We start from the raw sequence: 13,949 nt of genomic DNA on the forward strand, positions 1-13,949 counted from the left end.
GGATGGAAACAGTTTAAACTACTATCTTTGGCTATTGCCAGAACTAGACATTCCATGGTGGGTTACAGTTGTCGCCAGCTTTTTAATCAAAATGGATTTAGTTTAATTAACCCACCGACAAGTGTGCTGATATAAATTGCTGATTTAATGTAGAATTTTAGACTACAACACTTAACACTCTCATTGAGCGGTGCATTCAACCATGTTCTTCTTGGATAAAAATAGATGCTACCTATTGGTCCTGTCTAGCAATTGATGGGATGTCTACTTCACCATCTTTTTAATAGTCTATACTACTACCGAGTTAAAAGAAACCCCATTGAATCCTTTGGCCCTTAATAGTTTTTACTACGTTAACAAATAAATAAAAGAATGTGATTGGGTAAACATTTTTTTTACCAACAGGATCTGCGAGCCATCAACTGCATGTTGGGTGTGCGGCGGGTCGGCAAACGGCTGTTGACAGACGACGCAACAGACGACGAAGCTGCAGCACCGGTGAAACAACCAAACCTTTTTACCAACAAGCTACAAGACCTGCTTGTCGACCGAAGAATGGCCAAGGGACAAGACAGTGCTTGAATCGCATTCATCACAAGGAAGTAAACACTTGTTACTTTCTAAGATTCTGTCCAATCAGCGACTTAGGTCACTTTTGTTAAGAGTGCAAGGAAGTATAAATCACTGATTTAATCGAGTTCAGATTATTTTTAACAAGCGCTAATAAATTCTGTTAACTCTTCCTTATCACCAGCCAAATTGCAATGTGTCTAAGTTGTATTTCTGCTGCTTTTACGCTTTGAATTTAATTGTAGCAAAAAATGATCTCATGACTTTGAAAAAAAGGAAACATTCTATCTATACAGACAAGGTGTTGCCAGTTTTCTAAACAATTTTTAAGGTAGTTAAGTGAGTTTCTCGTAGAGTGTGTTATTTTTAAACAAATATATTTTTTTTCACAAAGTGATAGTCAATGGGTTAAAACAAGTTGCCTTCTCAGTTTTGTAACTCTAAAAATTCAATGTACAAAAGAAAGAACGTTATTTTACAGTGGCACACTCTGCCAACAGCTCAAACTAAGTTCATTTGTTCTTTTAACCTTGGAACAGATGTAATCTAAGTTCATCGTTTTAGGTTTTTTGTGGTTTTTTTGTAGGTCCAATATTATTTTTAAGGCGGCTCCAGAAATGTCCCATTTGCCAAGCACCGAGCAGCGACTCGCCAAATCGCGAGTAGTGTGGATATGTGTATTCCAGAAATTGTGTTGCTCGGAAAACAACACATGTTTGTAGACTTCTACTCGTTAATCGGTATATAGCAAGATAATTAGATTGCCGAATGACAAATATTTCGTGCTTGGCGACTGGCACATGTATGGAGCCGCCTTGACCAGTGAGCCCGATTTATATCTTAAGCACGATTTTGTGCTGGATTGTTTACTGCAATAAAGATAACTTTACGTTACATATATCTAGTAATTTAGAAGACTGTAAAATCACTTTATCTGATAAGGTGTTCTATTTATTCTTGGAAATGTTTTTGTTGTGTTGTTGTTTACTTTGTTAAACATATTTATTAGATAATTTTCTTTGTCATTTAGGAGGTGATTTCTATTTTGTTCTAAATAATTATAAATACTATTGAAATATTCTTGGTGTAAGGTGTTCACATATTATATTTTGTAGGCTTTACACTTTAGACCAATATTGTATTATTTCAATTATGTTCATAATATCTTTCAACTAGTAATTAATTAATTGTGTTAGGATCATGGCCAATTTGGTTTCCTTGTGAGGCACATAAATGATGTATTATAAAAAAACTATTATTGTGAGTGAGGTAATCCTGTAAATTAAATCCTACAGGTCCAGTCGCCCATTATGTCTTCAACAAAATTTAGATATTATATATTGTAAATATTTATATGTTGTACATCTTAAAGTAAAATTTATTTTCTTTACAAATTTTCTAATTAGTCATTTTTGGGCCATAACAAATGTTTAGTGTTCTATAAGAACACCCCATGGGTCGGACCGATCATGCTGGTTCGCGAACTCGTTCGAATATACGTAGGCTTACACGATTGTACCAAATTTCATCGAAATCGGATCATTTTTGCTCGAGTTATCGTGCTAACGGACACACACACATATATATACATATATGAATTTGAACGGATGGTGTTTTTGGCTTCTAGGGACATCAAAATGAAAAAGTAAATCGGTCCCGGGTCCAAGTCTTATCATGAGACCTACGGTAATAGCTTATTCCCTATATGGGAAATTCGCAATAATATAATTTTACCCCCTTAAACTCCTCATAAAAACTCATTCCTGTTATTAGTCCACTGTCAAATGTACGTACCCGTGTGCTTCTTGATGAGGCAGGTGTGGGAGTAGTCTTAATCTCTTTGTTTGACCTTTGAGAAATACAATTTCGATGGTGGCACTCTTGAAAATGGTGTGTTTGAACGCTGTGGGTAAAAAAACAAAATTGCCGACATTTAACATGCTTAAAGTCAAATTCCATGAAAACCAGTTATTAAAACAACATTTTGCAAAACATTATTTTCAAGTCCTTTTTATAACAAATTGAATGACACTTTATTTGCGAAAATTGAAGAATAAATAAAAATGTTGTGTAACTTTTATTATTAATTGTAATTATCAAAATGGCAGTCATTTTAAAATCACAAAGTTAAATTCCATAGAAACTAGTGACAAAAACATTATAAAAGTTGCATAACTTTCTTTTTAATTTATTATCTGATTTTCGCAAATAAATTGTCGTTCAATTTGTAATAAAAATGACTTTACATATTGTGTTTCAAAGTTTTGTTTTAATTCCTGGTTTTCATGGAATTTGACTTTAAAAAATTTTAATAGCCGCCATTTTGAAATTTGATGAGCCTGATCAAAGATTTTTTTGGAGAATGTTTATAGTTGTAGACTTAAAGATTATACCAAGTTTAATAAAAATATCTCCAAGGGGCAAAGAGTGTCACTTCAACCTTCCCTCATAGTCATTCGAAGGGTCGAAAAGAGTCACTATATGCCCTAGTGACTAATTAAACTTTTAGATCATTTCTGTTTACATTAATTTGCTTTTGATTTTACTTCAGTATAATGAAAATTTAATTTCTATGAAGTATTTGTGTTCATTAGATGATATTTTGTAAAACATATGACACCTTAAACGTTGAAATTGGTTCACAAAAAGTGTTCACAAAAAATGGCTTCAGGTATTATTATAGATATAAATTATGTTCAGTTTTACATAAATTATGGATTCAGACGGCATTGGATAGTAAATCATATTGCTAGTTGAAAGTAAACAAGAAGCTGTGGTTATTAAAGCTTTAAAAATCAAATGTTTTGATTTCAGAAAAAATGTAACAAATTTACTTCTTATATGGTTAATGATAGAAATTAACAACCTCATAAAATGGAAACCTATGGAGTTTGTATTTCACACAAACACGTACAGCAACTTCTTGAAGTTTCATGGCACACACAAAGGCCCCCCTGGACACACATTAATTTTTACTTTCTCCCCCTATACCATCGTAGCCTAGATGGAGAAAGTATTGTTTTTGTCAAAATTTTCGAGTTTAGATGGATATCTCCGTTTTGGGTCCCCCTGAACCCAAAATATTGTTTTGAAAGTGATGTCTGTATGTGTGGATGTGTACTGATTGATACAGACCACAACTAACTGTAGTTTGATTTTGATGAAATTTGGTATGTAGGTACTAATCCATGGGATTTCAAGAAGTTTTTTCTTTTTTTTAAATATTGATTTTTAATGATTATTTTCCCACAAAAACCCATAAAATGGTGGAAAAGTTTTTTTTTTTTAATTGACCTAACGATTTTGATAAAAATTTAATATGTTATGGTCCTTTAAATTATGAACAAAATGGTGCAACTCCCATTGCTGTAAAAGTTATGGTTCAAAATTTATTGCAACTTATGTTATTTTCTCATAAAAAAAGAAAATCAGTTTCCGCCAGAGTATCAAATTTCCTCCTGGCCATTAGTGGCTGACCCATGATAAAGGTTGTTGACAAGCTAATGTGAGAAAGTATGTGTTAGATTGCTGATACCATTTATTATACATAGAGATTCTATAGGTCTACCTATGCTATAAATGTTAAATTGCATTCATTTTAATTCTACAGTTTTTATTTTTTTTTTTTTAGATGGCGAATCATATTTTAAATTATGCATATGATATATGATTTGACAACTTGTAAATATTTATAACATAATGTTCTCTTGTGTAATAAAATTTTTAATCGTTATTACTCAGGTTAAATCTTTTGATTCCTTTTATGAACTTTTATTTTAAGACGAGTAAGTAATAAGAAAATTGTCAAATGAGTCTTTTTCAAGAATCAAGAATTTTATTGTCGTTAAGCACATGGAAATCGACAAAGTCAAATACAGTATGATAAGACATTACATGTGCAATATGGACAAATATAAAATAATAAATCAACAGACATATAGATATAGACACTGAAAAAACAGCTACAAGTACAAAATCACTATCTAAATGAGCTTTGTACTGAACTAACTTAATTCACTCAAATGTGGGAAAAATTTACAATTTTGCTGTGCAAGACTAAATATCTATATAATTAATACGCTCCTCCGCCATTTCTTAACCGATTTTATCCATTGACGTCTCATTGGAAAGAGCGTGTCGCGTAGATTTGCAAACTGGCCTTACATTTTTGAAAAAGTCCCTTGGGCTCTGTCCCAGTGGCTTTGAAAGTTCCCATGTTATCCTTATGATGAACATAATTGTTTACATTTTGATCAGCTGTATAATATAATTGCTGTTACTTATTTTTCAATTCAATGAAACACGAGTAGGTACATTTATTTACTACTAGCTGTGTGCCCGTTCTACGCACGGGGATCTTATAGTAGTCAGTTGAAACCTTCTTATATTAAGATTAAGAGCAGCAATTAGTTTGCATATTTGCAGATATGCTGGCAAAACTATTATATATAAACCTTCGCAAATACAGTATCTGACAGTTCAAGCCAAAATAAATGCTTCGCAATTAAATGTCGCCCGGATCGTGTTGGTCCATATGTCCAATGATTAAACTTAAAAATGTTTTATAGATCCATGAAGCGTAGCCCTAAAGTAGGCCTATAATTGAAAGTTACTTTCCACATCGGTTAACTTAAACGTATTTAAAGTACTACCTCAACCTCACCATTTAACACTTTATTCCGGTTGACATTTTCAGTATCAAAGGTGCTCTTGTCCATTCCGTGAAACACTGAGAAATAAGGACATTAATGCGTTACCAACATACAACAAAACAACACAATACAACAATCCAACAAAGGCCACGAACTATTGATACATAAACAATATAAAGGCGTAAACAATTCATGATGGTTTGCCCAACAAATGTTTTACTCAAATAGGTTATCATTTTCTTAGCATACCGGGTAAGCTAAGATTTGGAATCCAGGCAGAAAAAGCAAAACTTATACAGAGTTAAGACATCACTTAAATTGAATACGGACGGCTCTAATAAATAAGGTGCAACACCAACGATATCTAATTTGTAAACTACCGGTTCTAAGGAAAAGAACCAGTACCTACGTAAGAACCTACCTAAGAATTACAGTAAATCGGACCAATTAAATACAGTAGAACCTCTTTAATCCGAACTAATTGGGACCAGGGGTAGTTCGGACTATTGAATAGTTCGGATTACAGAACATATTGTTGTTTATACATAACAATAGCTAAAACATGGCTAAAATTGATCAACATTATTTTGGGAAAAGTGAAAAATGTTTTATAAAGTAAAATACAGTGTTTATTTAATACAGTAGTAAACGTGGTGAATAAACAGTACTGTAAATTAAATACAGTATACAATAAAGAACTACAGTACTGTACTGTGTATAGAGTACAGCAATGAGGGGTTCGGATTAGTGGACTTCGGATTACAGGGGTTCGGATTAAAGAGGTTCTACTGTACATTAATATCTAGCTTCGAGGTTATTGATCTCTTGCTTTTGGATTTTCTCGTAAAAAGTTATAGCGTAAACTTATCGGTGTCAGTTTGAAAAAAAAGCAACCTTACCCAAACAACTTTTTGTAATTTAATAGATTACGCATTCTCTAAACAATGATTAGTATATCTATTAACATTAGAAGGAAATGTGACGAAAATCACACAATGTTGGGGTTTTGGTCATTTGTAATTTTATTTTTTAAGTAGGTAGGCCATGTATTCTATGGGAAAGTACCGGTATCAAGGATCGTCGTCAAAAAGGTTGTTATGAATAAATATGTAGGCTTACGTACCCAAGATATGAGCTATGGGCCTATTGGCTGTATGGTCCAGCGATTGCATCACACGGTGAGTAGAAACAGAAAGTGACACATTGGAAAAGCGAGTTTAGCACTTCCTCTGTAAAACCTCTGTTACAATCACCCACTGCAGTTGTGATTTTTTACTTTACACTTTACACAATCGCCATTGAAGCGCCGTCAATGAGTGGAAACCTTTTTTGTAAGCTATTGGCGACGATCATTTCAGTGTCACAGCCGTATACAACACTGATTCAAGGTCTTCTTTCTGGTTGTCAAAACTCAAGAAACATTTTATACTCAAAGAATTTCTGGTTCCGATTTGGACGATGTCTAGTTATTTACTATTAGACTATATTATTGCACTTGCGATTAATTAAATCCGTTATGTAAGAAAAACGTTTTTAATCTCACTAGGTTGGGATTTGCTTTCAAAACGTGATTCGAAATAGTTGCGGTATTTGTAAACAGCATTTGTAAACATGTCATTGACAGCTAGAAAAAATAATCTTGATCCGAACAGCTGTTCGTTATTTCATAGACGATTCTGTAATAAAAATTGAACGAAAATTTGACAAAAATCGCACAAAACTGCATTTTTGAACGTCCGTAATTTTATTTACAAAGTAGTGAGGCTATATTTAAATCACTAAAGACACTCTCGCCAATCCAGTGAATACATTAAAATGGCTTGGATCTTGATATGTACTCTGGTTTTCACGGAGAAGATTGCGTAAAATGCCATCTTGAGTGTTACAGACAAAGGGACAGACAGACAGACAGACAGACAGACAGAAATTGAGATAAGACTCGTTTCTGCTTCTGTAATGTATAAAACGTAAAAATAACCTAAAAGTATATAATTATGAGCAATGTACAGACAAAACTCTAATTTTATTTATATAGATTTAAGTTTGTGTAAACATAACCCCCAAGACGGATCGTGTTAGTATGGTTGTATCTTAAATTTGTGTATTTATTGTTGTTTTGTGTCGCTATGACGGATCGTGTTAGCGTGATTGTAACTTAAGTGTAGCTATAATTTGTTTATTTGTTGTTTTAGCGAATTTCCCTATAGGGAAGTAGCTATTACCGTAGGTCTCATGGTAAGACCTAACCGGGACCGTTTACTTTTTCATTTTGATGTCCCCAGAGGCCAAAAACACCATTCGTTCAAATTTATATATATATATGTGTGTGTCCATCCGCACGATAACTTGAGTAATTTTTGTCCGATTTTGATAAAATTTGGTTTGAAGGTGTAAGGCGGGATAAACTTGAATGAGGTCGCGAACCAGCATGATCGGACTATGTTAACGGGGGTTTATGGGGGGTTTTATGGGGTAAAAATGGGTTTTTCCAATTTTTGACCCTAAAAACACATTTAATTTCACGATTTCTTTTTAAACCATTTTGTAGAGCTTAAAAAAACAAATAATTTAGTATATTGAAGCGTTATTATGCGCCTAATTGTTACGGAGAAAATTCAAAAAAATTGTAATTTTAAAATTCCCATGTTATTCTTAAGTCAACTGTTGTAGTTTGCTTTTTTATGAACATATTTTGATCAAATTTGGAAAATACATTAATTTCTTACTAAACCACAGTACCTTTTAATATTTTACATTAAAAAAAACTTTTTTACCCTCCCTGTTGCAGCAAACCTAAGTACTCATTAAACTAATTCTGTTTAAATGGGGAATGTACAATTCACTATTGTATTGACACTATTGTAATTCTTGACGAATTAAAATAAAGAATATGGTATTGTATTGTAATAAATGTGATATTTTTAAGGAGACATTTTAGTTTAAATCCAATCAGGCAGATGGAAATTCGCTAAGTCTGCAGGTTTGCTGCGGCGGGGGTATTTTCTTTTAAATGCCTCCAACGCGACGACAATGAAACAGACAGGATGCGTAATCGTGATAACGATCGCAGCTACAGAACAGTGGCGCGTAATAGGCTTAAATCATCACAGTCAGGACCTGACCCTGGACAATTTCAACTAGTCAACTATTAGGTTACAAATGCGCCCTAACACTACCCCAAAACGACTTTTCGTTCTCAATTGCCCCCCTATCAATGACCTGTGTAGCCTGTACAGCGAAGCATTTTGAGAAGGAGAAAACCGGCCGGAATGCTTTAGGTTTATCAATAACGAAGATAAACATGGTCTGAGTTACACACCGGAAATCTTTGAGTTAACTCTTTTAAACTTATTGTAAAGATTACTTTTATTCGTTTTGAAATAGCTCCTGTAATACTTTTCAATTGCTCGAATTCGAGCAACATGTGCACTAGTATATTTTTAATCGTAGATTATCAGAAACTATTGTTTTAGCGAATTCCCCATGTTGGGAAAGCTATTACCGTAGGTCTCGTGGTAACACCTGGGAACAATTTTTTTTTTTTTTTGAGGTCTCCACAGGCCAAAAACATTCTTATTCCTGTTTTTTTTTTTTTTTTGTAAAACAATGCATTGACAAAATAATGGGAGAAAGCATGTGTCAGATTGCTGATCGTTAATTCAATTTTACTAGGAAAGTAAAAGAAACAAACAAACACCAACATCAAAATGCAAGATGTTTTATCTATCTTAAATCTTTAACATTTACAAGAATAATAATAAAAATAGGCCTATAACTTAGTTTTCTGAAATCTTCAATTTCAGTGGTATTAATGTTCACCTGACAAAATGTCTTGTTGATTTGGAATTCCTCACAGCTGCTTCATATAACTTCCCTGAAATCAAAAGGTCATTTTAAAACAGTTTATGGGATGGCTCCACTGGCTGTATTGTGCTGGAATTTGGATGGACTACACACAACAGTTGAGTGGTTTCATATGCAACAGAATACAGATCACAATCTGCAGTGTTGTCGCATGTGCCGTGGCTTCACTAGCAGTCGAGTGTACCCTGCACCTGTCATGCCGCAAATTAATATGATTAATGATATTTTTTGTACAATCCCAAATATTATATTTGATGTATCATGTTTAAAAAGTTGTTTAAACATTACTATTATATTTTGCCACAGTATTTTAATCAATTGGAGTTAGTTTTTTTTTTTAAATTAAGTAGAAAAAAATAAAGATAGTCGTTGTCACAGCCAAAAATCCCGTTTTAATCCCGCTCAAGGTCTTAAAATCCCGTTTCGGGATAATAGGTAATCCCGCAAATGGAAACACTGTTTCCAGTCACACTTTCTAGATTTAAAACTAACAGCAAGTGGAGATGTGGCCTTAGAGCTAATGAGATAAACCTAGCCTATGTAAGACATTATCCCAAATAATTTCTAAAGAATTAATATTTTGTGGTAAAGAACAAAATTTAGATGACAAAGGAAGGAATTATGCAACCAGAGTAGAAACAAAATTAATAATAGGCTAATTATAGTTTAGTTTTGACTCAAATAAAGATTACCAAGTTTCTTGTCAGCCATTTTCCCATTTTCTTCCATGGATAAAGCTTGACGATTTTTTTCCTGGAACCAGTTTGTAGGCCTACATGAGTACTGAAATTACAACAAGTTTGTTCTGTTAACAAAACAGATGTATGTACAGTATCATTTTTTCAGAAGTTGGAACTTTGACATGAGATGTTAATCAAACTATCTCTTGTAAGAAATTTCACATTCTTCAAAATAATCCAAGCTTTCTTTTGTGCCATCAATAACCTTTATCCAGACTGAAAATGATAGTTGTTTGTTTTTGTCACACTCGTTCATTTCAAACGAGATATTAGTTTCTTCTGATATAGCCAAAACTCCATTGCTAGTTGCAATACTGAACGTTATCCCTTTGTGCATAAACGGATAGTTCCAAGAGAGTTTTAACTGTTGATCATAACATATACAACTTACATTGAACACAGGTGGAGGGAAATACCACCTCTCTATTTCATACTGTAATTTATGTTTTGTTATTGTTTGTTTGGATGAATCATAATCAGTTTGTTTGGAAACAAAGCTGTGAAACATAGTGAAGAAGCTTTCATCGACTATTGTATCTTGAAACATTCTGAATAAATATACTGGATTATGACAGCACTCTACAGCCGGTACAGTTTTAACTTTTATTATTTCTTCCTGTTTAGTTTTTTCCAGGTGGAGAATTCCTCCATGCAGTGGTGGATATTCAGGATGAGTTATAGTGTTGGACTCGTTCATGTTCACCCATGATTCATAATTGTAGTAGATATGTTTGTTTTGACACAGAGCCCGCAAAGGAGATACAAAGTTAGGTTGTATTCCAAAAGGGAAAAGTTCTATGATACGGGATCCTCGCGGCATGAATATGGCTAAAATCATGGCCGATCCATGCATACCGACTAAAAGCTGAGACTGGTGTAGATAATTGATTATGCTTGTGGAGTTATTTGTTGACAAGTCCAAATTTATTATTGAAAAGTTTTTTTTTAGTGTTGACTCGGCAATGTATTCCATACTATCTTGCATAGCAGCCTCATTTATTATTTTACGGTTAAGTTTTCGACTAAATAATAATATTGGTAAAAAATCCGAATGGTCCAAGTTTATTTCTCTTTTCAGCCCGAACTGCTTCTTGATAAAATCACTGAATTCTGCCAAGATGAAGCCATTTATATTACTTTCTAGGACTGGCCCTTGAGTGGTTTTAAATCCGTATTGAAACCAAATGCTTGAATTGGACAAACCGAAATATCCTTTTTTAATACACAATGGGTTCTTTAATTTGCCAAGGATGATGGGTGTATGGATAGAAAAGTGCTTGTACCATTCATAATATGGTTCATTATCGTTTGGACTGTCCATCAACAATAATTGATAAGTTGATGAACACAATGAAATATTTCCTGAGCACAACTCTTTATATGTTACGAAGAGTGGTAACAAGTCGTCATGAATAACATGCATTATATTGTCTGGTTTAAATCGTTTTAAAATAAATGAGTTCATATTTGCTACAGTAAAGTTTTCTTTAAGTAAATGATGAGTGGATTTGATCAGTATAAGTTTCAAATATAATCCACTGTGGTTTTGAACTGTTGACAGGCTTAATTTTTTTAGATCATCAACTCCAGATATTACAGAAAACTCATTAATTAAAAAGAAAAAGTGCCCCTTGAATTTGGGAATGTAATATAGATTGTTGAACTTGCAGAACTTGGTACTATCAAACCTGATGTTGCACCAAATGGAAGAACCTAAATTCTCTGCCGCAATCATATTCCTATTAAAACCCTCAGGGGGGTATAGGCCTAATAGGTCCATAGTTGTAGGCGTTGAATTATATGAGCCTAAATGGTTGTTCGAGAATATAGCAATTATAAATCCAATAACCGAGCCCAGAGCACCACAAAATAATTTATAAGAACTCGAATTCATGAGGTTTAATGTTATTTAACTAAAACACACACTGGACACTGGAGTTTAGCAAGTAATTCAGTTTAATCGAAAAAATCTCGATTAGTAATAAAATTGGAATAACTTGAGGCTTTAATATTTCACGAATTCAATCATAAACAAAGTAGAACCAATTACTAGGTTGTAAAAATAAGGTTATGTTTTGATTATTCCAGTGACTTGACACTTGACAGTGACAGTTTGATTTCACTTCACTTCACCCACACTACGAGCTACTTCTACTTCTTATGCGGCTACTGATTTTTCAGTCCAACGGCAGTGGAACAAAATCACTATTACTACTAACCTACTAACCAACCACATGTAAATTTTGAAGCTCGTTTTTCGTGTCTAGTTCATGTTTATGTTTTTAATTTCATGAATAATTTTTGATATTTTGTGAAATTTTAATAATTAATTTTTTTCTATTGTGGTAGTGGAACATTAAGGCTATGGTAGATGTGTTATTATACTATTGTATACCGTATATTTAAAGATGCAAATTTTATCAAAATGTGTCGTCCCCCATTGCAAACGCAAAGCTTGAGTATAGCTGCAATAAGCATTAAGTTATATGCCAACCCCGTACGTAGGACGGGAACTCTGCTAGTACCTACATAGATAATGTATTTATTTCATTCATTGTCTCAAGGGGTCCCATATAGAACCTATAGATACGAATTTTGTGTCATAGGGCCCAGTGCATATTTTTCAAGATGTATAAAAGATGTTAACACAAGGGAGTGTATTAGTTTAATCTATGGCTCTATGGCATCATTCTCTGATTATAATAACCATTGTGTTTAGCACGACCGCCTTTAACTTTTAACTCCAGGGGCCCGTTTCATAATAAACTACAAGTTACAAGTTACAACTTGTAGCTTGTAATTTCTATTAGATTTGCATTGGGCGATCAGCTGATTTACTAATAATATTAGTTTGTACTTTATTATGAAATGGGCCCCTGGCCGGACAAAAGGCGCGTTGCGGCCTTCGAAGTCGCAACGTCGCAAGCAGGGTTGTTTTGTTTCAGACGTCCCATAAGATAACATGGCAAATAGGTGGCATCATCTAATTAATTCCCACTTCATTGATTTAAATTTGAATTTAGGAACATAAATTTATTAAAATATATTGAAATAAAACTTACAGAATTGAAAACCAAAACAATATAAATTGAAAATCTATATCTGCACATTAAAAGCGGATTAAATAATTTCATGGTCCAGTAACTAAGCGTTCGTAAATACACAAATATCATTAGCTGCTTCGAAACAAAACATCACTGTTAACAACCCTACTTGCGACGTTGCCACTTCACGAAGGACGCTAAAGGCGGCCAGGCTCTAGTACACATTGAGTATTAGAGGTGGCTATGCGTGATAACAAAGGCCGTGAATGCAAAGACGCCCAACGCAGATTCTTTTAGCGAATTTCCCACATAGGGAATAAGCTATTACCGTAGTACTCATGGTAAGACCTGGACCCGAGACCGATCTAATTTTTCATTTTGAGGTCCCTAGAGGCCAAAAACACCATCCGTTCAAATTCATATATATATATATTTATATATATATGTGTCCGTTAGCGCGATAACTCGAGCAAAAATGATCCGATTTTGATGAAATTTGGTACAAACGTGTAAACCTACGTTTATTCGAACGAGTTTGCGATCCAGCATAATCGGACCATGGGAACGGGGGTTTATGGGGGGTTTTATGGGGTAAAAATGGGTTTTTCCCATTTTTCAACCTAAAAACAAAAAATTTTGCGATTTCTTTCTAAACCGTTTTGTAGAGCTTAAAAAAAGAAATAATTTAGTATATTAAAGCGCTGTTGTATGCCTAACGGTCACGGAGAAAATTCAAAAATAGTGTAATTAAAAATTCCCATGTTATTCTTATGGAGAAAATGAAAATTGTTGTAGTTTACTTGTTTATGGGTATATATTGATAAAATTTGGCAAATTTATTTATTTCATCCTATACTATTGACGTATGGTCAAAAAACACTTTTTACCTTCCCCGTAGCAGCAAACCTAAGCACTCGTTAAATCTAATGTTATTTAAATAGGGAATAATATGTCTTATTTATGGAAATATTTTAGTATAAATGTAATCAGACGAGTTGAAATTCGCTTAGTCTGCAGGTTTGCTGCGGCGGGGGTATTTTGTGTTATGTGTTCGTGTTGGCAAGATTGGCAAACGCCAA

At 33.7% G+C, this 13,949-nt stretch overlaps 2 protein-coding genes across 6 annotated transcripts in view; one reads left to right on the forward strand and one right to left on the reverse strand.

Annotated features, from left to right (window-relative positions):
• Nucleotides 1-2,737, forward strand: part of LOC128996854 (retinoblastoma-like protein 1) — a 31,006-nt gene extending 28,269 nt beyond the window's left edge. For 2 of the 5 annotated variants that reach the window (XM_054422362.1, XM_054422363.1), the window contains exon 21: nucleotides 406-2,737. In XM_054422362.1, coding sequence (XP_054278337.1) covers nucleotides 406-582 — 177 coding nt within the window. In that variant the 3' untranslated portion in view covers nucleotides 583-2,737. The remainder of the gene's footprint in view (nucleotides 1-405) is intronic. The other 3 variants (XM_054422360.1, XM_054422364.1, XM_054422361.1) reach the window with 2 other exon arrangements.
• A 7,512-nt stretch (nucleotides 2,738-10,249) lies between these two features.
• Nucleotides 10,250-11,561, reverse strand: LOC128997425 (protein O-linked-mannose beta-1,4-N-acetylglucosaminyltransferase 2-like). Its single transcript, XM_054423063.1, has 2 exons — nucleotides 10,333-11,561; nucleotides 10,250-10,259 (listed from the first exon to the last, which is right to left on the reverse strand). Exons 1-2 carry the CDS (start codon nucleotides 11,559-11,561, stop codon nucleotides 10,250-10,252), a joined length of 1,239 nt encoding a protein of 412 aa, XP_054279038.1.
• Between the last annotated feature and the right edge of the window lie 2,388 nt (nucleotides 11,562-13,949).

Source organism: Macrosteles quadrilineatus, unplaced genomic scaffold (genome assembly GCF_028750875.1).
Source record: "Macrosteles quadrilineatus isolate MER2022 unplaced genomic scaffold, UCM_ALF_1.0 Scaffold_6__1_contigs__length_79288215, whole genome shotgun sequence".
NCBI classification, from domain to species: domain Eukaryota; kingdom Metazoa; phylum Arthropoda; class Insecta; order Hemiptera; family Cicadellidae; genus Macrosteles; species Macrosteles quadrilineatus.

Bases quoted from the DNA above. Each gene is read 5' to 3' on its own strand.
- LOC128997425 (XM_054423063.1), bottom strand. From the start codon at position 11,561: ATGATTGCGGCAGAGAATTTAGGTTCTTCCATTTGGTGCAACATCAGG.